General features: G+C 50.6%; 1 protein-coding gene across 4 annotated transcripts; it reads right to left on the bottom strand.

Annotated features, from left to right (window-relative positions):
* Window positions 1-1609: 1609 nt before the first annotated feature.
* Window positions 1610-24281, bottom strand: CASP8AP2 (caspase 8 associated protein 2). Of its 4 annotated transcripts, XR_003753704.2 has the most exons (11): window positions 21860-21998; window positions 17334-17413; window positions 16367-16435; window positions 14451-14551; window positions 13741-13815; window positions 12979-13094; window positions 9684-11920; window positions 5660-8744; window positions 4841-4940; window positions 2577-3810; window positions 1610-2473 (listed from the first exon to the last, which is right to left on the bottom strand). XR_003753704.2 is itself a non-coding variant. In XM_029047284.2 (10 exons), the coding sequence occupies exons 2-10, from the start codon at window positions 17383-17385 to the stop codon at window positions 3754-3756; spliced, it is 5892 nt and encodes a 1963-aa protein (XP_028903117.1). In that variant the 5' UTR covers window positions 17386-17413; window positions 24231-24281; the 3' UTR covers window positions 1623-3753. The 4 variants fall into 4 exon arrangements, 3 of the variants coding, with proteins under 3 accessions (XP_028903117.1, XP_007670034.2, XP_001507864.3); XM_029047284.2 differs by lacking the exon at window positions 21860-21998 and adding an exon at window positions 24231-24281 and having other exon boundaries at window positions 1623-3810; XM_007671844.3 differs by lacking the exon at window positions 21860-21998 and adding an exon at window positions 22752-22800 and having other exon boundaries at window positions 1623-3810.
* Window positions 24282-26211: the final 1930 nt, after the last annotated feature.

Genomic DNA, 26211 nt, shown 5'->3' with positions numbered 1-26211 from the left:
GGGTGCCCGGCTGTTGGAATTTTGTTCTAGAGCATTCTTGATTGTCACAGGGTGTCCCGGGGCTGCTCTGAGAAAGCCTGGAAGGAGGAGAAAAGAGGAACTTCCCTTAAGAGAAACAGCGTGGCCTAGTGGATAGAATATGGGTCTGGGAGTCAGAAGGACCTGCGTTCCAATCCTGACTCCACCACTTGTCTGCTGAGTGACCTTGGGCAAGTCACCTAACTTCTCTGTGTCTGAGTTACCTCATCTGTAAAATGAGAATTGAGACTGTGAGGCTTATGTGGGACAGGCACCGTGCAAGCAGATCAGGTTGGATGCAGTTCCTTGTGCCCTTGCACAAAGTCCTTAAGCAATTTCTGGAAAGACCCGTTCACGCTGTCCATCTCCACACACAGTGCCAATTTACCACTTAGCCGGTGCCGTCGTTCTAAGATGGATGTCTCGGGAACATCTACTGGGTCGGTAACAGTGATGGAAAAAACCCAAGAAGTGCTTTAAGTAAATGCAACGCAACCGCGGAATTGTATTGATGGCCGGCCGACATTTATCGATAAAGCTTTTGGGCACTTTGAGAGAGTGTGATTAAAGCCTGTCATTAATCAGCATCTAGTTCCGATGGCCACAGTGCAGCCTGCATAGTGAAATCCAATTTGCCACTTTGGCAAGCTGTTTGCACCGAAGGCCCAGGGGTCGGATGAGAGCGAGGGGAGGACTCAGGGCCAGACGTTTCCGGAGCGGGGAGGCTTTGGGCAGAGGTTCTGTTTCCGCCAGCATCTCTATCATGATGGAGAAAAAGCAGTCCAGTGGAGAGAGCATGGGCCTGGGAGTCAGAAGGACCTGGGTTCTAATCCCTGCTTCGCCCCTTGTCTGCTGTGGGACTTTGGGCGAGTCATTTTGCTTCTCTGCACCTGTTTCCTCATCTTACTCTCGGGAGGAGAGGATCTCTTGAGGATTGACCCAAACTGACTATGCAGGGAGTATGGTGAATCCCAGCAGCCCCAAGGTAATAATAATAACTGTGTTGTTTGCTAAGTACTATGTGCCAGGCATTGTACCAAACACTGGGGAGGGTACAAAGTAATAAGGTAGGACGTAGTCCCCGTCCCACATGGAGCTCAAAGTCTTAATCCCCATTTTGCAGATGAGGTAACAGGGAAGTTTAGTGACTTGCCCAAAGCCATGCAGCAGACAAACGGCAGAGGCAGGATTAGAACCCAAGCCCTTCTAACTACCAGGCCCATACTCTAACCACTAGGCAGCACCTGCTTTTCAGAGCAAATTGCAGCCCCACTTGAATTTATGACGAGGGGTAAGAAACGGACCAGTGAAAACTACTCTGATGCCCAGATCTCTCCCCTCCTGGCCCTGGCCGTTCTAAATTCTGGCCACCGCTTTATAACAGCTGTGACAGAGAGACCAGACCCTTGCTGGTGAGGCATCATACACAGTGAGTTTTCTAGATCAATTCAGGAAAAGACAATTGAAATCTCAGACCGGAAGAGAGGAGCGGATCCAGTTCCACCCATTAAAACCCGCCAAAAGTCGAAATACTTTGTTTTGGGAGTGGATAGAAAGGGATGGGGGCACACGACACAAAACACTCAAAACATTTTGATCCAAACTGAGCTTTACAGGTTTTATTATGTTAAGCAAACTTAAATTATACAAAAGGAAAATTTGTTTTGTACAGTTAAAAATTCTTTGGCTAAGCAAAGATATATAGTCATATATATATATATACATATATATATATATATCCATATACACAAAGTACTTTACATTACCATACATGTCTGTACATATATTTACAAGAGAAAACATCAAAAAAAGAGGCAAGAAAAATAGAACATTAAGCGGCCAATTAAATAGTCAATAACAATTCCATGAAATTAAATTAAAAAAAGGAAATGTTTGGAATATGAATCCTAGTTTGTGAAAGTACTGAATCTTTGTGAGCTTTTCCCCACAACGAGATGAGCACTTAAAACGCTCCGACGGAACTGGAACTTCACGGGAACAGGAAAACTCTGCCGGGGTAGCCCATGCTCAATAAACTGATTTACAAAATCAGTTTCATGTGACATTAATGCAAGTCTTCAAAAGGACTCCAAGGACTTTTACCATGTGATGTGTGAATGCAGATCTCCCACGGGTATGGTTCTCGAACTCAACCTCAAAAGCGACTCATCTCTTAGAAGTGACGACCCTTAAACGGGAAATCTTTCGACGCTTCGCCCTTAACGGTTAAGCCCAGTTCGTTAATTGCTGGGCTACTCCGAAGACTGAAAGGGAGTAGACATATGGAAAAGTTCAAACTGTAATGACTCAAGGAGGAAAATAGGATGTTAAGCTCTAAAAGAGAGTGCTTGGATGCAGGTCACCTGAAATGATAGCCTTAAGGATCTTCAGTTTGGAGGTAGAAGGTACCAGTCCCGGAATAAAAGGTGAGTAAGAACCGACGTGGAATTTCATGCTAGAATGTGAAACGCAGGAAGTTAGCATCCACAGAACCTGGAACACTGTCAACAACTTAATTTTCTCAACAGTTGAGAAAGCATTTAAAGGAAGATTTGTACCTCAACTTCTGCCTGCTGACCACAAAGGTTCCATTTAGAAAGCTGCCCAATCCATTAAGTACATTAATTCCGCTGGCGAGTTTCATTAGCAGCTGGTAATCTTTAGATGATATCACTTTTGTTGAAAGACAGGCTGAAGAAAACACCTCAGAAAAGAGTTGGGAGTCGGCTGTAGTGGTCCTTCTGTTTGAGGGACCATTCCTGTGCTTTCGTGTCAAAAGAAATCCACGGACAGAATGGTGCTCCCAAAAGGTATTTTTTCCTTCAAATTACAGTTGTGAACCGAGGGAATTGGGCACTGGGCTCAATTAGCCTTTCCCCTTCCCAGCATACCTGCTGAGGGACAGACTTCCATGGTGGTTCAGCAAGGATCTGGAAAGTTAGAGTGATGTGACAGTTGGCTGGGCTCCTTGGGCAGGATAAACTTTTCTCGATGTGGCACCTCCCACAGGGAGCAAGGCTCAACGGCCAAAGTGTGCTCACCACTATTTTTAAACAGGCTGCATAATTATTGCTTTAATAAACCCACGGAACCAGAAATCAACAGGTCGTTAGGAGAATGTGAGCAGTGATACTGTGACTGCATTAAGTACAGACAAGTTGGAAATGACTTTCTTCTCGTCGTGCTTGAAAACAGACTTGGGATGACAGGGTCAGAGGCTCTTAAAGGCTGTGGTCGACTTGAACCTGATGCAAGAACTTTCTTGGAGGGAAAACCGACTTTGACTTCACGGTTGTAAGATCCACTATCCAAGAGGCTTTGATGGCTTTACTTTCAGCACTAAAAAAAAAACCAACTCCTTTCTTCTACTCATTCCATTGTGAACCAGCAGCGTGACAATCTAGGGTTGTAAGACCCACTGTCCAAGAGGCTTCAACGGTTTTACTTTCCTTCAGCACTATAAAATCTTCTTTCTCCTGCTCATTCCATCGAATTTGGACCAGCAGAGCGATGCAAAGTATGGAGAGAGAATGTCGTGCTGATCTGAACCATGGCAGAGCATCTGACGTCACCCAGGCAAGCGGGCAGCAACGTAGGGGCGCCCCGGTGTCCAGCCGGCCATCTCACCCAGTTCAGCCGCCCTAACATTGGGCATTCTTGTTTTCTACGAATGCAGAAAAAACAAAACAAAAAACCCACTCCATCCTGTTCCACTACAGCAGCGTTAGCTGAAGGCTACCTGCATTTTGACTTTTTGAACAGTTTCAGTAACTGCTGGAATCTTTCTGAAACCTGCAAGACAGAAGGAAAAAAAAAACATTAGCGATGAGGTCCTTGGAGTTTTGGCATTGGTAGAGAGCAGAATCCCAATTTTGAGTTTCTTAGTCGGATGAATGATGAATTCCCAGGAGTCAGTACTCTCCTCTCCTTCAAAGCCTTACTGAAGTCATAACTCCTCCAAGAGGTCTTCCCTGATCGAGTCCTACTTTCCTCTTCTCCCTCCTGCTTCTGCATCACCTTGACTTGCTCCTTTTGTTCTTCCCCTCTCCCAGCCCCACAGCACTTAAATATACACCTGTAATTTATTTATGTATATTAATGTCTGTCTCTCCCCCACCCCAGATTATAAAATGATTGAGGCAGGGATTGCATCTGTTATATTGTATACAGTATTATTATTGTTATAGTGTATACACTATACAAGGTAAATTGTATCTTGTTGTATACATTATGGTATTGTTATACTACATACAGAGAGGCAGCATGGCTTAGTGGAAAGAGCACGGGCTTGGGAGTCAGAGGTTATGGGTTCTAATCCCAGCTCGGCCACTTGTCAGCTGTGTGACTTTGGGCAAGTCACCTAACTTAACTAACCTAACAACCTGATAACCTTGTATCAACCCCAGCGCTTAGGACAGTGCTTGGCACAGAGTAAACGCTTAACAAATATCATTATTATTACTCTCCCAAGTGCTTAGTACAGTGCTCTGCACACAGTTAAGTGCTCAATAAATATGACTCTTTTTTTTGCACTGAGCAACTTTCCCAGTCAAAATAAAGATTAAAAATTTTCCAGTCAAATACGTTCAGTGGGAAGTGCAGGGAAAAGATCAGATTCTCCTTCAACAACCCATGTTGAACGTGCTTCTACTGCTGCTGAGAACGATGCTGTGAACTGCTTACAACTATCCAGAAAACTCAACTCTACTTCCTGGTCGATCCATTCTGTAGCAAGGGACAGTGCAATGTCTTTAATTTGAATCCTATGAGCCCCCTCGCTGTGGGGTAGAGGAGTCAAGGAGAATGTTAAACAGATAGATACCTGATTTGGATTTTTGTTCAACTTTGCAGCTAAAAAGGTAAAAGTTTTTCCTGATGGCCCTGTTTTCTGGCACTCCAAAAGAATTTCTCTGTCGTCGTCTCTGAGGAAAACAAAAAACGAAAGGTCGTTTAACTCTGGAACAATGCTACCGTCGGGGAATGCAAAGAAGGTACTCGGTCACAGAAATGACGGAACAAGGATTCCAGTTTTCCCCCTTGGAGGGGTCCCATCTACAAAGTATGTATTATACATTATTTATATCAATGGTGGTCTCCCCCTTTAGACTGCAATCTCGTTGCGGGCAGGGAATGTCTACTAACTCTGTTGAACTGTACTCTCCCAAACTTAGCACAGTACTTGCACACACAGTAAGCACTCAATAAATACCACCGACTTGCACACAGTAAGCACTCAATAAATACCACCGACTGATTGAGAGGTTTTGCCTGGAAGTGATTTGAGCTCCAGACAGGCCAGCCCACCGTTAAGGGGAGAAATTGCCCCCCGCCCCCTCTTTTTTTTCCCAAGCTAAAGGTCCAAAATAAGTTTACAGATCTGGGGAATTTGGTTCTACTATTAGCCATTGGCAGAAATGTGAAAATCTAAATGAATGTGGTCCCTGGAGCTTAATTAGGATTATTTCCCACCAGAGTGAGATGGTGCCCTGAGATTCCTTTCCAATTTAGCTTATATGGGGTACGGCGTGACCTGGCCCCCGCTCCTGGAAAATGTCTTCTCATCAAGGTGGTTCAAGCGATAAGGCTATCCCCAGGAGGCTGTGGATAAAAAGACCCTTCAAACCTGGACACGCAGGTTTACCTCGTCCATGAAATGACAACTTCTCCCTTCTTTTTAATGACATTTTTGGCAGAGAGGCTCGTGGGTGAGGTAGCGCTGGAAGATGAACAATCTTTATTCTCCAGCGGTGAGTGCTTCTTATTCGCTGATTTCCTCTGGGAGGCTGAATCACTAGCTTCACATTTTGGGGAATTTTTCTTAGACTCCTCTTCAGTCTGGGGAGATTCCTTTTTCTCTCTTTTCTTCGAATGACTTAGACTGAAATCCTTTTTCCGCTTTCTGTGAGCTTTAGCCAAGACGTCGGGGCATTCTTCAACACCACTGAACGTGGAGGATGAGGCCAGCTTATCCTCCTTTACTTCATTCGAACTGGGAGGTTGCACTGTCAAATCGGGACCCAAATCCTTAGCCTCACAGCCTAGAGATGGATTTGCATAGGATAACTCCTCTCCTTCCTTGCCGCTCCCTGGATCCCGGTTTTTCCCCGAGCTTCTGGAGTTCCCTCCGAGACGGCTCTCGCTCGCAGTCTGCGTCGAGTCGACGGAGCCCTCTCCGACCCCATTCTGCTTGTCCCTCATCGCTTCCCCCACTTGGTCCTGGGAATCCGAGTCCTTTCTCGTAGGTCCCGTTTGATGAACTTTGAAACCCGGTGCTGTCAGAAGCTCGCCCAGATTTCCATCCACCGGCGCAGGTTCCGGGGTCAAGTCCACGCGCGGGTCGGCGAGGCGGCCAGCTAAGGGGGATGAGGCTACCCCCACGGCCGCACACGATTCCTCTGACTCGTTCGGTCCGGGCCCCTGCCGAACCGTGAGACCCTCGTCTCCACGCTCCTCCCCGATCCCCATGGACTCTGAGGTCTCTCCAAAGAGCTCGAGGACATCGAGAACCGGGGTCCGAAGAGTCGAGCTCTCTCCCTCATTAGACAGTCGGCCATCTCCGTGGCTCTGGGACATCTCCGCTTCAGTTCCGGAGCCGTCGGCAGGCCCCCGGCCGGCGGTTCCTTCTTCTGTCGCCTCATCGGTCGCCTCTCTGACCCGCAGCGAGGACGCCACCGACTCATCACTCGTCCGACCGTAATCGAGGCCCAGGGAGGCGGCAGGCGGCTGCGCGCGCCGGATTTTCACGATGAAGTGATCGTTGGACTTCTCCATGATCACGGCCTGCATGGGGAGGCTGGGATGGTACTGAAAGCCGGGAGCCACGGGCCGGCTGGTCCACGAGGAGGAGCAACTCGATCGACTGCTGGAATTATCCGACTCCAAAGCCAGATGGATGTCCTGCTCGGTGGCATCCTCTTCTTCGAGTAACGCGTCCTCGCTGAAGTGGGCGCTGATGACCTCTTCCGGAGTCGAGCCGGACGACGTCTCGGGCTTCAGGAAGCTCAGGTGCGCGTCCGACTTGAGGGGCGAGGGCACCGTTAGGGAAACCGCCAGGTCTTCGATGAGAATGGAGGAGATGCAAGACCTCTTCTCCGTGCTGCACGCGTTCTCTTTACTCAAAGCCACGCAGGTGGACACCTCGAACATGCAGCTTTCATCTAGCACATCGGGGTGGACGGGCATCTGGAGCCTGGTGGACGAAGCCGGAGTCTTCTCAGATGACAGGGGCGCCCAGGGTACGTCGTCCGTTGCCCTCGGAACCGGAGAGGCCCCGCCCGAGGCCGCCTCGTCGGCGGCGCAAACGGAAACCGGTTCGCGCTTCTGAGCCTCCGCCGGGGCCTTTTCTGGCGTTTCCAGCTCCCACTGACTTCGGTCGATGCTGTTTACGCTCTGTTCCAGGAGGTCGGAGCCTTGTAGCAGACTTTTAAATATTTCGCCCATTTGGGCGTCACTCACCAGATTGAAAGTCAGGCTCGAGGTCTGTTGCTCGGTGAGAATTTCAAAACTCCGCTCCGGCTTCTGGGGACCGGATCGGACGGCCTGTTCGGCCTCGGGCGCGTCTCTGGAGGGTCTGAGGGAAAGCGGTGTGCTTTGAAACTCCTTGGGCGCCGGGGGGCTGACTTTGGGGCGGGAATTTTTCACATTGTCGACCGAAGAACCTAAGCACGTTGGAATGGCTTGTTTCGAGGCATCCGGTTTTATATTTTGGGTTTTGTCTGGGTTAGGCTTCCCTGACTGACCCCCCAGCATAGATTTACGGTCGACCGGACCGCCGATCTTTTCTGACCTGACCTTGACGGTCCTCCTCTTGGCCTTTTCGACCCCATCTCTCAGATTGTTCGAGCATTTTTGTTTCTCTTTCTCGGTCGCTTCCAGCCTTCCCTCATCGCTATCACTTCCCGGGTTTAGGGCATCGCACCACTTCATGAGGGTCTTTTTCAGCTTCAGAAACAAATAGTCGAGTTGTTCATCTACAAACTTCCACAGCTTCTTTTTCATATCTGGCAACTGTTGTTCGAAGAGGCGATCCACGATCCCGTTCTTTTTAAGCTGCTTCAGTTTCGATTCTATAACATCGCAGAGGCTCCGCTTGAGAAAGTCTACCGACTGACATATCTTAGACAGGTCCAGGTACTTGATCAGTGATGTAAAATTCACTATCGCCGATTCAATAATCCTGTGAAACTGCATGACTGAAAATTTGATCTTGAACTTCATATAATTCTTCCTGACGTGCTTCCTTATCACTTTTAGCATCTGCATAACCTCTTGCACCGACGTCGGCTCGACAATAATCTGGACAATTTTTTCAAGGCGAGAACTGTTTGTGGCTTTATCTTTTTCTTCCGCCTTCAGAGATTTGGGAGAGTTACTAGAGGCTTTATCTTTCTTCCTCTTGACCTGATGGATTTTGACGGCGATTGTCTTTCCAGTGTCTTCATCGAGGTGCGTAGTGCTCATCTTTCTTTTTCGTGGATTCTTTCCATTCTGCACAGCCGAAGAGGATCTGGGGTTGGGACTCTTGCCGTTGTCTGCTTTTCTGTCCAGATTGGGCTTTTCGCTGTCGCTTACGATTTCTCCTTCTTCTAGTTCGTCAGAATATTTATTTGTATGGGGGTCCGTTTCTGAGCATTTGTCGGGCTTGCAAACTGGTTTTCGATTCTCCTTGTTGAGTTCGTTGGATAAATTCTTCGTGGGAGAACTGAGCAAGCCGGCCGATGCTAAATCTACGAAAAGAAAAGCCTGTTAACATCAGTCCATAATCCGTTCAGGATGACTACTCAATATTTAGAACCCATCATGACATTTACTATTGAGAGATTCATTACTTTAGTACAAATGTGGGCAACCAAAATGTGCCATGGTGAACCTCGAGAATCTGAGAGAAATTATCTTGTATCTGTTCCAGCACTTGGAACAGTCCTCAGCCCATAGTAGGTGCTTAACAAATACCATAAAAAACCCAAAACATTGTGGGCAGGGAATGTTTACCAACTCTGTTGTACTTTTCCAAGAGCCTAGTTCAGAGTTCTGCACACAGTAAGTGCTCAATATTCAATATAGATAACCCAGATTAATTAACAGCGTGGCTCAGTGGAAAGAGCACGGGCTTTGGAGTCAGGGCTCATGAGTTCGAATCCCAGCTCTGCCACTTGTCGGCTGTGTGACTGTGGGCAAGTCACTTAACCTCTCTGTGCGTCAGTTCCCTCATCTGTAAAATGGGGATTAAGACTGTGAGCCCCACGTGGGACAACCTGATTCCCCTATGTCTACCCCAGCGCTTAGAACAGTGCTCGGCACATAGTAAGCGCTTAACAAACACCAACATTAATGTGAGCTCCCGGAGAGCCTGCTCTTGCTCCTTGGCAGTTTCTCTTCCCCAGGCCCGATACCCACCCCTACAACAGCCCCAGACAGGCAAAAGCGAGGCTCGGGACGCCCCCCCCCCCGCCCAGTGAGGCTGACAGTCCTCTGGTGCCTTGTAGAACAGGACGGCCATTTTCAGATTCCACAACGATCCTCAAAGAGGCCGGTCCCTTGCCACAAACCGTGGACAAAGGATAACTAAATGTGGCTTGGGCAGACGTCTCCAAAAATGGATGCATTGAGTCACTTTTTCCCCCGAACAGATAAAGAACAGAAAGAAAAAAAAAAAGAACAATTACCTTTATGGTTGTTTCTCAACACCGGAACTTTGCAAGGACTTTCTACCCTGAGAATTTTAGCTATGGGCCGAATTGGGCTGTTCAGTGGGCTGATGGCTTCTGGAATGTATCGCAAATGATTGAGGTCAATGCTGATAACGGAATTTTCATCATCATGGTATTCAGGGTTCATGTCTCTGTTTTCATCATCATGGTATCGAGGGTTCATGTCTCTGTTTTCAGGGCTATTGTCCATCAAATCTTTCTGAAGCGAGGATTCTAAGCTTCCTTGTCTGCAGAAGAGGGACTCCAAATTTCCACCATTATCAAAGGCAGTTGGCCCGTCCCCCAGGCAGGGCTCGGAGACGACATCCGCCTTCTCGGAAACGACTGCCGGTAAAACGCTGTTTCCGTCTCCTTCGAGGCTCTCGTCGTTGGTGTCGACCATCCCCACGGAGGTGTCAGATGTCCTCTCCTTGGCATTTTCGAGGATGTCAGGCAAACCGACTCCGTCATTACTTACGGTCTCCGGTTCTAAGCCAAGGTTAGGAGAAACATCTGAATGCAACTGGGCCGTTGTATCGGACGCTGGAACTTCTCCGTTACTGAGCCCCTCCTGCCCCACGCTTGGGTGGGGGGAGGACTCTGTATCGGTACCCGGCAAAGGGCACTGCCCACTCTGAACCAGATCACCGGTTTCAATTTCCACTTGGCTCGCGGGAGGGTTCACCTTGGGTTCTTCGGATGCCCGCACGCTATCGTTTGGTTCTTGTAATGGTGACTTGATTTCCTCTGAAGCCTCAACTGTGCCACAGCGAAGAGAAAGCACCGCTTCTGTTTCCACTGGGATCTCAGTATCCCTTCGAATTGAGGATTTAGGACGATCCATCGTTTCAACTGGATCTTCCTGACCGAGTGATTGTTTTTTAGCAGGGGAGAGAGTCAAATTCAGCTTTTCCATAAAACTCAGCTTTAGATCCTTGCCTTTTACTGCAGTCGGAAAGTCTTTGACTTTCTCCAGGTGGAGTTCTTTTCTGACGGTCCCTTCTGGGACGTCTTCCGTTTTAGAGGTTTTGCTTCGGTCGTTTTGCTCGTGCCCGTTCTTTGGCTTTCCTTCAATGGGAACTTTCTTTGTTTCTTTTTCAGCCTTTTGGAGATGGTCTTTGGACCCTCTTCTTTCAGATCTGTGTCTGGATTCTTCTTTGCTTTCTCTCTCTCTTTTCCTTTTCTCTTCGGTTCTGTGTCTTTCTGCTTTGGAGTAGGAGTTTTCCCACTCGTGCTTGCTGCTGCTCTCATTCGAGTAAGGGCGCCTGTGGTTCCTACTGCTAGAAGTGGAAGGGGAAGGTCTTCCATCCCAGAAACTTTGGTCACTGGGCCCTCTGTCTCTTTTACCGTCTCCTTCCCTTCCTCGTCGTTCTTCCGGATGGCCCTTTGTTGACCAATGAGGGTCTCTCCCCATTTCGCTCCTGGGATGGGGGATGGCGCCTCTCCCACACCGTCGCCTTTGCTCCTCGTCCTTTTCCGAGAACTTGGCTTTTGGGTCACTTTTCCGGTCATCTTTGAAGTAGGATTTAAGCTCTTTTCTATTTAGGTTTTGGGATCTTTCACTCTGTCTCTCTACTCTCTCGTCCCCCTGGGAATCTCCTCGCTGATGTGACCTCTCCCTAATGCTGCTCTCTTTCTCCCGCACAGAACTTACATGGGGACTTTTATACTCTGGATCTGGGTGGCTTCGACATTTGCTATTTTTGTATTCTGGCTTCTGTTCACTCTTCCCGTATTTTTCGGGCTGCCCTTGGGACCGCCGATTAACGTCTGCACCCCTCGACTCCCTCTCTGCACTGCCACCAGGGCCATCCTTTCTCCACCGATCATTTTCCCTGCTGTACTGTTGGCTACAGTTTATTTCTTTCCTTCCCCTTCTCTCCTCACTCGAGCCACGGTCAACTGTCTGACTGTGTGCCCGAGACCGGATGCCGCTGCTACTGTGTTTCTCAGGAGAAGCTGGTAGATGAGAAGTGCTTTTCTTTTCCACGTGTGTTTTGACTTCCTTTTCCAGGTCTGGTAATGAAGTGCTGTGGGAAATGTCCTTTGAGGAGTCATTTTTCGGTCTGGGATCGGTCTTCGGGCTCTCGTCTAAATGCGAAGTTCTGGATTTAAAATCTTTCGTTTTAGGCGCCTCTGAGGATCTTGAAGTTGTTGACCCTGGAAGGTAGTTTCTGGTGTAGTTCTTTCGAAAATGTGGAAATTCTGAGAGTCTGGTTGGAAAGAGATGAAAGTTATTCAACTGTAAATGGCACTCAATCAATTGATCATATTTATTGAGCGCTTACTGTGTGCAGAGCATTGTAATACGCTCTTGGGACAATGCGATATAACAGAATTGGCAGACACGTTCCCTGCCCACAAAGAGCTTACAGTCTGGAGGGGAGACTAAAACAAATTATGACTATGTACATAAGTGCTGCGGAGCTAAGGGAAGGGTGAATAAAGGGTGCGAATCCAAGTGCCAGGACGACACCGCATCATCTTTAGACAATCGTCAGACAATCATTTTCATATTGTGGATATGTAAAGATTGCCCCCTGCTACACTTTTTCATGTGCCACCCATTTCTCTTTCTCAGTATCTTGATCGCTTCACAGACTCTGATCTATGCGTGTCATCCTTTTTCTCCTCACTGTGTGCCAATGGGTCTGCTCCCAGATGGGGCTCCTATGCATAATTTTCTGGGCATTCTGTCTTCACTGATTTTGCTCACATTCCCCGCAGAGCACGTAGCACACCAGCTCGGGACTTTGGAATGAGAGTCACCTTATGCCTGGTCCACCAGATTTTTTTCCAGCATCTTTGTGGGTCCAGTGAACAGGGAGTCAGATACTTCCTATTTAGATGGGTGGTCCTACCTTGCCGGAGTCTGACATGGGCTTCAAGTTGCCCAAGCTCCAATAATCAAAAGGACTTATCGATGCTTACTGAGAGCGTACAAGCGAGTTAGCAGACACGATCCTTCCCCTCGAGGAGTGAACAATGTAGCAAGGACCTTCAAAGTCACACGTAGGCTGAGGAACGGAAGACAGAGCCAGAGGGAGGCAGAACACTAAATCTACTCCCTTTTTTCTTAAAAGTGTCGGGATCTGTTATCGACATTTTTTTTTTAAAGTTGGATTACACAAAATTACAGTACAGACCAATAGTTCATGAAAATGCTTCTCAACCATCTCCACTTAATGCACCAAATATTCCTGGGACCGATTCTAAAGAGTGAGTCATACGACTTAAGTAACTGCAGTATATTTGTCAATTCTCATTGTACCTTTGGTGGAGGCTATTAATTTCTTCATCCTTTCGATTGATTTCCCCTCTAGCAGTCTTGATAAGTGCTGAAATGTTCTTCTTCAGGGACTGGTTTTCACTTTGCAGACTTAGATTCTGCGTTGAAGAAACATGTGTGAATAGATGAACCGTAGCCCAAAATGACAGCAATCAAAATAGGAAACCTTTCAAAGTGCCATGGCAACAAGAAGTACTAGCTATTGGCAAGCTACATGCAATCTGAATGAGCTCATTTTCCCGCGATAAGTGTGCGCTACAAAACCAACAGACATTTCATTCCAATTCGAACCTAAATGTCAGTGGGGGCACACCTTTTGGTAGGATGAAACCACTCGTCTAGAATTTGGTCTTGTTGAGCCACATCTCCCTCCTTAAGCCAGATATAACCTTGGGAAAAGAACAAGTACCTTGACCCCACTCTACCCAGGGAGGACTCAACAGCCCCAAACAGCGTCGGAGTGGGGTAAGTTTGCCTTCCGGAGAATGCCGGCAGCCCGGTACCGCCCATACCATTTTCCACTGCCAGCTGCCCGGGTCCTGGGGCAGGACAGGCCAAAAAGCTACATCCACCAGGAATCCTCAAGTTCGTCCAGGGACAAGAATGGCAGTTCTGGGCCTCCAAAACATGGCACAGTGGAGTCAGAAGGCCATGGGTTCTTCTACTCTATTACACCCCAGTATAAAGTATTACATTTCTATTAAAGCAATTCCCAACAGCCCAGATTCTGTTAACACACTCTACCTGTGTCTGAACTTCCTTAAACTTCTTCATCAACTCCTTGATTTGTCTCTGGCATTTCCCAAATTCCACCTGCAACTGCAAAACACAGGATTGATTTTTTGCATTTGCTCAATTAAGAATTTCAAGGTAGCCGTAAAATCAATATGGGACAACAGTGATGATTTCATGATCATGCTTCTACCATGAGATTTTACAGTCGCAAAGGGGGAGAGTCCCGATGTATCCTGGCACATTGGGGTGTTCACTACATCACAACTACAGGATGAAGTTAAAATGCTGACAGAAAATTTGAGTGATTTTTGGTGTTGGGGAGACATCTTCCGCTTCAAGAAATACTTACCGCAGCTATCAACTGCTTTCTGTGTTCAATAATTTAAGACATTGCAAAAGTTTCAGGATAATGGCTGCATGATGAATTATTTCCTGAGAATTTAAGTTAACTGAATTACAAAAACTTTGTCAAGATGGATTAAAATCTCTCAAAGTATCTCTCACTCTCTCTTTCCAATAGGACATCCCCAAATCAATCAAATTAAGTGATTAAATATATTTTTTGAGTGCTCACAGTGTTCAGAGCAGCGTACTGAGTGCTTGGAAGAGTTCGATACGACGGTGTTGGTAGACGTGTTCCCTGCCCACAGTAAGCTTATAGTCTATGCAGTCTTGTATTGGCTTCAGGAATATTTACTCTATCGAATATTAGCACCTACTTCATTATATGTTGCTTCCTTTGCATTTCCTTCTTCAGTCAGGAGCTCCTCGTACAGGTCTAAACAATTTCTAGATGGCGTACAAGGCTTGGAAGTATTTTCTGGAACAAAGGTTTTTCGAAGGTTATAATAGCTTGACTGTTTCCCTCTCCCCGGGAAAAACGCACACGCTTCACTTGCAACATTTATTTGGCTTTTTGTTAATTTTAAGAGGGAACTTGGGAGATCTGGCCTGGTGGGAAGAGCACGGGCCTCCGGATCAGAGAGATCTGGGTTCTAATCTCGGTTCTGCCACTTGCCCGCTGTGTGACCTTGGGCAAGTCACTCCCCCCTCACTGGGCCTCTGTTTCCTCATCTGTAAAATGGGGTTTCAATACCTCCTCTCCCTCCTATTTCGAACACAAACCCCGTATGGGGAAGGGACTGTGTCCCTCCTGCTTAATTTGTATCTAACCGAGCAGGTAGTACAGTGGTTGGCATGGAGAAAGCATTTAATAAATACCACAATTATTACAGATGAATGGAGGGTACATTTATTGGGCAGGTAATAACAGGAAGCCAAATTCAGAGGGGAAAACAACATCCATTTCCCCTCTCCCTTACACAACACGAAGAATCATCCTTGCCCGACTCTTTGAGCCATAACGGGCCCAAAGTAGAGCAGTGGGACCTTGCTTAGGGGAGGATCGTCAGCAGAGCACCTGAAATGCCCACTCACGTAGATGCCCATGTGCCCTTACTAACTCTCTTTCACACCCACACTAACACAGACACACAGGCACACTCATACTGAAGTCTTTGTAAACATTCATTTGGTTAGAGTTAAACTGATCTATTTTCCCTCCCTGTAAGGGTGAGGGAATTGGGCAAGTTAACGTCAACTTACTTCCACTGGATTTAGGGCTTTAGGGGGCTTAAAAGAAAAGGATTTGATTGTTATGGGTTTTCACTTCTGCCAGAGTTTGAGGTGAAGATGGGGCGAGAACAAAAAGGGTAAATTCTTCGGGGGTGGTAAAGATTATAAACTGGGGAAAAAATGTTTGGAGAGCTGGTAAATTTTTTGCAACTTTATTATTGAAAGGCTGTTTTAAACAGTAATTTTAAAAAGGCCAACGTGAAGCATGGAAGTAAACCCCCGCAGTAGTGGCTTGCGGAGACATCATTATATAGCTCAGAGAGAAAGGGTGAATTTCCATGAGAAAGACAGAGGCGTGGCAATAAACCAGGCCTATTAATCAGTGCCTCCTGGATGCAAATGAACCAATTTGAGAGAACTAAACCTCTGGGAGGTGAATGTATTTTCCATGATGAGGTCTGCATCTTGGAAAGTTAAGACTGTCAACGAACACTGGGTGACCAGCCATTTTGGCCAACCAGGGGTAAAGATGGTAAGCAGCAGGAGCTGCCTAGAGGGGGTGGGGAGGAAATGTACTGGATGCATAGGAATGAAGAGGAACAAGTACAAGGGAGCTATGCAAGGAAGAGGGAAACTTTATGAACAGAGGTGCAATTTAGAAGAAGAAAAAGTTAAAAATCCTGGGCGAGGCAATCAGAAAAAATACATTTCTGAGTTCCCACACTTATTGATGTCAACGTGCTATTTACAGAACCGAGCTCCTCGCACTTGGTAAGGAAAAATGACAGCTGGATACTATTTAGGTAATTCTAATGAGTCCATCGATCAGTCGATGGTATTTATCGAGTCCTCACTGCGTGCTGAATGCCACACTGAGCCCTCGGGGGAGTACGACAGAGTTGGTGGACACATTCCCTGCCCATAAGGAGTTTACCAGCCAGGAGGGGGGAAGACAGACAAGAATATAAACAGGTAAGTTACGGACATGCGCTTAAGTGCTGTAGGGCTGAGGGCGGGGTGAATATCTGCTGCGACCATCGCTTTCACACCGTCAACGTACCAGTGACATTGGGGTCCAACCCTGCGTAAATGTCCACTGAGCTCTCATCGTTGCTCTTCAGAGGAGAAGCTGCAAGGAAAGGGGCAAACGTTACTTTCGAACTAAGCTTCTCAAATGTGCTTAAACCCCCAACCCCACCCCCCCACAAACCAACAGTGCCACTAAATGAGATGATTCTGAGCTGAGGAGAGATGATGTTCTTAGGCGGGGGCAGGAGCCGGGTGACCTGTGAGTCAGAAGTGACCAGCCACCCTGGGAGACGCTGCTGCCACTGCCGGCCTGATTCTGCTGAGCCTGTCCACCAACTTCAGCTTCAATTCCACCGACTTTAGTTGAAATCTAGCCCCGACCCGCCTTGCGGATCAAACCACCAGCACTCCCGGAGTTCGCTAGGTACGGATAAACCACATTTAACCACGCTCAGAATTTACGTCTTCGGGTCTACCCATGTGACTCTTCCCGCTAAGAGCTATAGGAGATAACCACAAACTCTAACCTGTTAATGAGATTCCAGAAGGAGGAGCGAATGTATTTAACCTTTACCCTATGAAGAACGCCTTTCTTTTATCATATTCAATGCAAATATGAGTGGCACTTTACTCCCTTCAAATGATTACAACAGTAATCAGTGTGCTGATTTTTTTTTTTAATCTGGGCTCAGTTTATAGAGTACTTCAAAGCGGTCACTCTCATTATCGTATTTAAATTAGCGCACCTTCAAGGGATTAAATACCCAGCACTTTGCATAGGTTCTCTTCTGAAAGTTGTTCGTCAAAATGACGTGTTTAAGAATACGATTTCTCAATACATAATCCAGACACTATCCAGAACCATTTCCCAAACTAGCGGTGCCGTGCTAAAACTGCCCATCGGTCAGCATACGCCACTGACTTTCAAACCTGGACCGCTTTTGATTAGACACGCGTGAAAATAATGCAGGAAAACACTTTGCCTTTCAATATATTACCACAGAGAACATCGAATGTCATCTTCTCTCCAGTGTCGTCATCCGCTGCCATGTTACTAGTTTCCTCTGACGTACTCCATCTGCGGACGTTGAAAAAAATCAAGCGGCTTCACCAGTCATGTCACGCACTAATTTTTCCACAAGGCAGAGAACACAGATCTTGGTTTGGCTAGGGCGCTTACTTTTGAATATAGATCAATTTATCTATGCCTCTCTGCCCCTCTTGATAACAACAACAACAATAATAATATTTGACTCTAGGTTTCCCTCTAGACTGCAACCTCGCTGTGGGCAGGGAATGTGTCTGCTAATTCTTTTGTACTGCACTCTTGTTCTGCACCGTAAACGCTCAGTACCTCGATGATGTGCCTCAGTTACCTCCTCCATAAAATGGGGATTAAATCCCCTTCCCCCCCCCACCCCCGGTTAGGACTGTGAGCCTCATGAGAGACGAAGGACTGTATTCTGCGGCTCAGGGGAAAGAGCCTGGGCTTTGGAGTCAGAGGTCATGAGTTCGACTCCCGGCTCTGCCACTTGTCAGCTGTGTGACTGTGGGCGAGTCACTTCCCTTCTCTGTGCCTCAGTTCCCTCATCTGTAAAATGGGGATTAACTGGGAGCCTCACGTGGGACAACCTGATGACCCTGTATCTCCCCCAGCGCTTAGAACGGTGCTCTGCACATAGTAAGCGCTTAACACATACCAACATTATTATTCCAACCTCACAATCTTGGACCTGTCCCAGCACTTAATAGAGGGCCTGGCACATCATAAGTCCTTAAAGAGTACCATAAAAAAAGAAGGTTTCGCTATCGGGGTGATGAAACCCTGGAATGGACTATCAAGGGAAGTCACGGAAGTTTTTCTTGAAAGAAAAATGGCTCGGAAGAGCGCAAATGCAATACAGTTGCAAGACGGGATCCCTGCCCACCGGGTCTAGAGCGGGATACAAACATTACATTGAATTAAAGCTGGGGAAACCACAGAGTATCAGGTAGGTGCGTAACAAGTGCTGTGGTTGGGGTAACAAACCACTGCTCGTTCCACCTCACCCCCTTCAGCTCCACCGATTCTTACACTCCACTTCCAACCCGATGACCCCATCTGCCATTTCCCCCCTCCCCCGAGCGCCACAATCTACTCTTTCACTTCCAATTTCTCGTCAATTCTTCCCAGGATCCGTCCCGGCCCCCCCCGGCTTCAGTCCCGCCCTCCTGCCCCTGGCGATCCTCCCGTCCCCAAGCGTCTAGAGAAGCGGCGTGGCCTAGCAGCAAGAGCCCGGGCCAGGGAGTCGGAGGACGTGGGTTCTAATCCCCGCTCTGCCCCTTGTCTGCTGGGTGACCTGGGGCTCGTCACTTAACTTCCCTGGGCCTCGGTCATCTCATCTGTAAAACGGGGGTTGAGACCGTGAGCCCCATGGGGGACGGTTCAACCTGTCTTGTATCTACCCCAGTGCTTAGCACGGTGCTTGGCACATAGTAAGCGCTTACCGGATACCATTATTATTATGACTGAGCACCGAGAAGGAAGGCTGTTGGTCTGGGAGAGCAAGAGAAAGGGGGCTTAATAATAATGTTGGTATTTGTTAAGCGCTTACTATGTGCAGAGCACTCTTCTAGGCGCTGGGGGAGACACGGGGGAATCAGGTTGTCCCACATGGGGCTCACAGTCTTAATCCCCATTTTACAGATGGGGTAACTGAGGCCCAGAGAAGTGAAGTGACTCGCCCACAGTCACGCAGCTGACAAGTGGCAGAGCTGGGATTCGAACTCATGACCTCTGACTCCTGCTTACCTTTGTCTCCTGCTAGTCTGGCTGCAAATGAGGACCTGCAGGGCTCTTTTGTGCCCAGGCCAGACCCCTCGGGCCCATCACCTTCCCCTACGTGAGAACCAGGCCTGGGACCAGGTGTTGACACTGCAGCTCCTCCCATCGCCCAGCCCTTCCTGTGGCCAAGAGATTTCTGGCCGGAGACCACTCCGAAAAGGACCCCCAGAAAAACCAGCACCACAGAGTCCGACAGAGAAATGAACTTCTCTCTCCTGCTGCTGTCCCTCAGCCTGGCTTCTAAAGACTCATCGTAATAATGTTGGTATTTGTTAAGCGCTCACTAGGTGCCGAGCACTGCTCTAAGCGCTGGGGGAGATCCAGGGTCATCAGGCGGCCCCACGGGAGGCTCACAGTCTTCATCCCCATTTGACAGATGAGGGAACTGAGGCACCGAGAAGTCAAGTGACACAGCTGACCGGTGGCAGGAGTAGGGATTCGAACCCATGACCTCCTGACTCCTAAGCCTCTGCTCTTTGCAGGGAGAGCAGCGTGGCTCAGTGGAAAGAGCCCGCGCTTGGGAGTCAGAGGTCACGGGTTCGACTCCCGGCTCTGCCGCTTGTCAGCTGTGGGACTGTGGGCAAGTCACTTCACTTCTCTGTGCCTCAGTTCCCTCATCTGGAAAATGGGGACGAAGACTGTGAGCCTCCCGTGGGACCTCCTGATGGCCCTGGATCTCCCTCAGTGCTTAGAACAGTGATCTGCACAAAGTAAGCGCTTAACAAATACCAACATCATTTATTGTTATTCTCTGTGCCTCAGTGACCTCATCTGTAAAATGGGGATTAACTGGGAGCCTCGCGTGGGACCTCCTGATGGCCCTGGTTCTACCCCAGCTTAGAACAGTGCTAGGCGCACAGTAAGCGCTTAACAAATACCGACATTATGCTGATGATTATTTGCACTGAGCCAGGCTGTTTCTCTAAAGACCCGCGGGGCTTTTCGGTAGCCAAATCCAGGCCTCGGGAGGAGCCGGCACCTACCCCTAAGTGAGAACTGGGTCTTAAACTTGGCGGGCCGCGGCCTTGAACAAGATTTGAACAAGATCTCGGGGGTCTTAAGGTCGGGGGCCATTAGCCACTTAGCACCTCCTTGGGCCAGATCTCCCACCCACCCTGAGCCAGAAGTCACCATCGGGAATAATAATGTTGGTATTTGTTAAGCGCTTACTATGTGCCGAGCACTGTTCTAAGCGCTGGGGGAGACACAGGGGAATCAGGTGGCCCCACGTGGGGCTCACCGTCTTCGGCCCCATTCGACAGAGGAGGGAACTGAGGCACAGAGAAGTGAAGTGACTCGCCCCCAGTCACCCAGCTGACAAGTGGCGGAGCTGGGATTCGAACTCGTGAGCCCTGACTCCCAAGCCCGTGCTCTTGCCACTGAGCCACGCTGCTTCTTCTAGTCTGGGGCCTCGGGCCTGGTGTTGAGACCTGCTCCTTCAGCCCTTAAGTTATTAAGCAACTTAATATTAACTAACTTATTATTCCTTAAGTTATTTACTTAGCACCTCCTTTGGCCTCGGAGGCCTCTAGCCACTCCGGCCCCCCCAAATCTGAGATAAGTGACCAGTCTCTAAGAGGGAGAAAAAGAGGGAGCTCACACAAGCCCGTCAGTGGGCGGGGATCGTCTCTATCTGTCGCCCATTTGTCCATTCCAAGCGCTTAGTACAGTGCTCGGCACCTAGGAAGCGCTCAATAAATACTACCGAATGAGGGAATAAGTAGGGTCACAGAACTACTGTCACGCCTGGGAAAGTCGTGAGAAGCACCGTGGCGCAGTGGCAAGAGCACGGGCTTGGGAGTCAGGGCTCATGAGTTCGAATCCCAGCTCCGCCACTTGTCAGCTGGGTGACTGTGGGCGAGTCACTTCACTTCTCTGTGCCTCAGTTCCCTCCTCTGTAAAATGGGGATGAAGACTGTGAGCCCCACGTGGGGCCACCTGATTCCCCTGTGTCTTCCCCAGCGCTTGGAACGGTGCTCTGCACATAGTGAGCGCTTAACAAGTACCAACATTATTAAGTCAACACACTTGGAGCATCAGAATCCTAGAAACGGTCCCCCCGAAACTATTATCTACGTGGCGGGGAGAAGCGGGAGGGCGCCGGTCTAGAAGCCGGAGGACCCGGGTTCAAATCCCACCGGTGCTGTTAACCCGCCGTGTGACCGTGGGCCAATCACTTAACTTGCCTGTACCTCAATTTCCCCACCTGCAAGATGGGGATAATCATCCCTGCCCTGTCTCCCTACCTCACAGGGTTGTTGTGAGGGTGGAAACGAACTAATTGAAGCGCTCGGTCCGGTGCTTTGCACACAGTCGGCGCGCCGTAAAAATGACCGTACGATTAATAATAATAATAATGTTGGTATTTGTTAAGCGCTTACTATGTGCCGAGCACTGTTCTAAGCGCTGGGGTAGACATAGGGAAATCAGGTTGTCCCACGTGGGGCTCACAGTCTTAATCCCCATTTTACAGATGAGGGAACTGAGGCACAGAGAAGTTAAGTGACTTGCCCACAGTCACACAGCCGACAAGTGGCGGAGCTGGGATTCGAACTCATGAGCCCTGACTCCAAAGCCCGTGCTCTTCAGAGACTCACTCCCAAGAAGCCATTCCGCTGACTGCAAGGCCCTGGGAGCCGAAGGGCTAAAAAATAAGTTTCAAGAAAATAACGAGGCCGGTCGTAGTCGTGGATCACTTACTGTGCTCCAGGGACTGTACTAAGCATTGGATTAGACGAAAGATGATCGGATCAGACGTAGGACGCTCAGTCTAAGGGGGGAGGGAGAACTTAGGCTGGTCACCCCATCTTACAGGTGAGGAAACTGAGGCAGGGCTCACAGTCCAAGGGGGAGGGAGAACTTAGGCTGGTCACCCCATCTTACAGGTGAGGAGACTGAGGTAGGGCTCACAGTCCAAGGGGGAGGGAGAACTTAGGCTGGTCACCCCATCTTACAGGTGAGGAAACTGAGGCAGGGCTCACAGTCCAAGGGGGAGGGAGAACTTAGGCTGGTCACCCCATCTTACAGGTGAGGAAACCGAGGTAGAGCACGTGAATGACGCGCCGGAGGTCCACAGCACCCAAGTGCCAGAGCTCCCCAAACTTCGGGGCATCCTGCACCACGGCGAGGTGTTTGGCTGAGCTCAGTTAATTATTTTGGATTTAGTTTCGTGTGAAAAAAAGTCCTCTCTTTATTCTGGTAGCCATTAGACTATAATAATAACGTTGGTATTTGTTAAGCGCTTACTATGTGCACAGCGCCGGGGTGGATACGGGGGTCATCAGGTTGTCCCACGTGAGGCTCCCAGTCTTCACCCCCCATTTTCCAGACGAGGTCACTGAGGCCCAGCCAAGTGACTCACCCTCAGTCCCCCAGCTGCCGGGGCGGGGATTCGAACCCACGACCTCTGACTGCCAAGCCCGGGTTCTTTCCACCGAGCCCCTCTGCTTCTACTCATCGCTCGGGAGAATACGACAGGACGATTTAGACCCGGTCCCCGCCCACAAGGAGCTCAGAGGACAGCACGGCGAGGGTGACCGACGGGGCGGGACGCTGTACTAGACGCTTGGGAGGATGCAAAGGTGACCCTTACCCTCAGGATGCTCGCAATCTGCTGGCCCTCGGGGAGGGGATGGTTGGCCGGACGGGTCACTCGAGCAAACCTGACCAACGGTCCCCCCCTTGGCCCGGCTGAACCCCACCCACCCACCCACCCCCGCCGGGCCCAGCCTGGGAATCCCTTCCCGGTCCCGATATTCCCACCGGGAGACCCGGAGAGTCCGGGTGGAGGAGGGGGAAGGAGAAGCAGTGTGGCTCAGTGGAGAGAGCATGGGCTTGGGAGTCAGGGCTCATGAGTTCGAATCCCAGCTCCGCCACTTGTCAGCTGTGTGACTGGGGGCAAGTCACTTCTCTGTGCCTCAGTTCCCTCATCTGTAAAATGGGGATGAAGACTGTGAGCCCCACGTGGGACAACCTGATTCCCCTATGTCTACCCCAGCGCTTTGAACAGTGCTCGGCACATAGTAAGCGCTTAACAAATACCAACATTATTATTATTTATCGGGGTGGGGGAGGGAAGAAGGGAGGTGCAGGAAAGGGTCAGCTGGGGGGGAAGGGGTGACCTCGGCTGGGGGTTGGGGGAGGAGAGATCTGGGGGTGTCTGGGGTGACTGAGTTGGGGGGATCTGGGGTGACCTGGGGGTGGGGGGGAAGAGAGGAGTGAGGGGGGGTGACCGGGGGGTGGGGATGACTGATGATCCTGTATCTCCCCCAGCGTTTAGAACAGCGCTCCGCACCTAGGAAGCGCTTAACAAATAGCAACATTATGATTATTTATTGATGAGTGGGAGGGGAATGGGGGGACCAAGGAGGGGGGGATCTAAAGGGGGGACCTGGAGGAGGAGGGGTGACCTGGGTGGGGGGAAGGGGGGGGATCTGAGTGAGGGGGGACAGGGGGATCTGGGTGGGGGATCTGGAGAAGAAGGGGTGATCTGGGTCGGGTGGAAGGGATCTGGATGGGGGGGGGGGAACCTGGAGGAAAAGGAGGGGTGCCCTGGGTGGGGATCTGAGTGGGGGAGACGGGGGACCTGGAGGGGGGGAGGGGGCATCTAGATGGGAGGGGTGGGGGATCTGGATGGGGGGATCTGGATGGGGGGGATCTGGATGGGGGGATCTGGATGGGGGGGATCTGGGTGGGGGGATCTGGGTGGGGGGATCTGGGTGGGGGGATCTGGATGGGGGGGAACTGGGTGGGGGGGATGGGGGGATCTGGGTAGGGGGGATCTGGATGGGGGGATCTGGGTGGGGGGGATCTGGGTGGGGGGATCTGGGTGGGGGGGATCTGGGTGGGGGGGATCTGGGTGGGGGGGATCTGGGTGGGGGGGATCTGGATAGGGGGGATCTGGATGGGGGGATCTGGATAGGGGGAATGGAGGATCTGGAGAAGGAGGGGGGGCCTGGATGGGGGGGAGGGGACGATCTGGAGGAGAAGGAGGGGGGACCTGGAGAAGGGGGGGATGGAGGGTGACCTGGGGGCGCGCTGGGGGGGGGGGGGGGGGTCAGGCAGGACTCACCCGGCGGGACGGGGCGGGGCGGGGCGGTGAGCCGTGCGGGTGTCGGAGCGGGAGGCCGGCGGCGCCCCCGGTGCCCCCGCGCGGGCCGGGCCGGGCCGGGCCTGTCCTGTCCTCTCCCCGGCGGGGCGGGGGCGGGGCGGGGGGCGGGGGAGGCCAATGGGGAGGCGCGTTGGGGGGCGGGGGCGGGGCCGGACCCCGCCCGCCAATGGGCGCCGCGCGACGGGGGCGGGCCGGGGGCCCCGATTTGGCGCCAAAGCCGCGCCGTCGGGGGGAGGGGCGGGGCCGAGCGAGGCGCGCGCGCGCGCGCGAGGCAGGGGGCGGGGCCGGAGCCAGCGAAGGGCGCACGCGCGGAGCCCCCACGGAGGGGCCGGGCCAGCGAAGCGCGCCTGCGCACGGGGGCGCGCCCCCCTCCAAGGGGGCGAGGATAGCGAAGCGCGCCTGCGCACAGGGGCGCGCCCCAGACCGAGGGGGCGAGGATAGCGATGGGCGCCTGCGCCTAGGAGCAAGCCCCAGTCGGAGGGGGCGAGCATAGCGATGGGCGCATGCGCCTAGGAGCGCGCCCCAGTCGGAGGGGGCGAGCATAGCGATGGGCGCATGCGCCTAAGAGCGCGCCCCAGTCGTAGCGGGCCAGCATAGCGATGGGCGCATGCGCCTAGGAGCGCGCCCCAGTCGGAGGGGGCGAGCATAGCGATGGGCGCATGCGCCTAGGAGCGCGCCCCAGTCCATGGGGGGGAGGGGGCGAGCATAGCGATGGGCGCATGCGCGTAAGGGCGCGCCCCAGTCGGAGGGGGCGAGCACAGCGATGGGCGCATGCGCCTAGGGGCGCGCCCCAGTCCGAGGGGGCGAGCCTAGTGATGTGCGCATGCGCGAGGTGCAGCTCAGCTCGCAAGGGTTTGGAAGCTGGGAATAATCATAATAATAGTCATAATGATAATAATGGTATTTGCTAAGCGCCTACTGTGGGCCCAGGCACTGTTCTAAGCGACGCCGTGGATGCAAAGTAATTAGGTTGGACACAGTGCCTGTCCCCCATGGGGCTGACCGTCTCCACCCCTTGTTTTTCTGATGAGCAGGGAGGTGGTAATAATAATAAATAATAATAATAATAAATAATAATAATGTTGGTGTTTGTTAAGCGCTTGTTCTGTGCAGAGCACTGTTCTAAGCGCTGGGGTAGATACGGGGTCATCAGGCCGTCCCACGTGAGGCTCACAGTCTTCATCCCCATTTGACAGATGAGGTCACTGAGGCCCAGAGAAGTGAAGTTAATGTTGGTATTTATTAAGCGCTTACTATGTGCAGAGCACTGTTCTAAGCGCTGGGGGAGACACAGGGGAATCAGGTTGTCCCACGTGGGCTCACAGTCTTAATCCCCATTTTACAGATGAGGGAACTGAGGCACGGAGAAGTGCAGTGACTTGCCCACAGTCACACAGCTGACAAGTGGCCGAGCCGGGATTCGAACCCATGACCTCTGACTCCAAAGCCCATGCTCTTTCCACTGAGCCACGCTGAAGTGACTTGCCCCCAGTCACCCAGCTCACCGGTGTCAGAGCTGGAATTCGAACCCACGACCTCTGACTCCCCAGCCCGGGCTCTTTCCACTGAGCCACGCTGCTTCTCTAATAATAGCAATGGGGGCATCTGTAAAATGGGGATGAAGACTGGGAGGCCCACGGGGGACAACCTGACCACTCTGTTCTTGTCTGTCTCCCCCGATTAGACCGTGAGTCCGTCAAAGGGCAGGGACTCTCTCTCTCCGTTACCTATCTGTCCATTCCAAGCGCTTAGCCCAGTGCTCTGCACCTAGGAAGCGCTCAATAAATACTAGTGAATGAATGAACCTGGCCACCTTGTTCTTGTCTAGGAAGCGCTCAGTAAATACCAGTGAATGAATGAACCTGACCACCTTGTTCTTGTCTAGGAAGCGCTCAGTAAATACTAGTGAATGAATGAACCTGACCACCTTGTTCTTGTCTAG

The sequence above is a fragment of the Ornithorhynchus anatinus genome, chromosome 19 (genome assembly GCF_004115215.2).
Source record: "Ornithorhynchus anatinus isolate Pmale09 chromosome 19, mOrnAna1.pri.v4, whole genome shotgun sequence".
Lineage (NCBI taxonomy): Eukaryota > Metazoa > Chordata > Mammalia > Monotremata > Ornithorhynchidae > Ornithorhynchus > Ornithorhynchus anatinus.
This window is presented reverse-complemented; position numbering and strand designations above follow the sequence as displayed.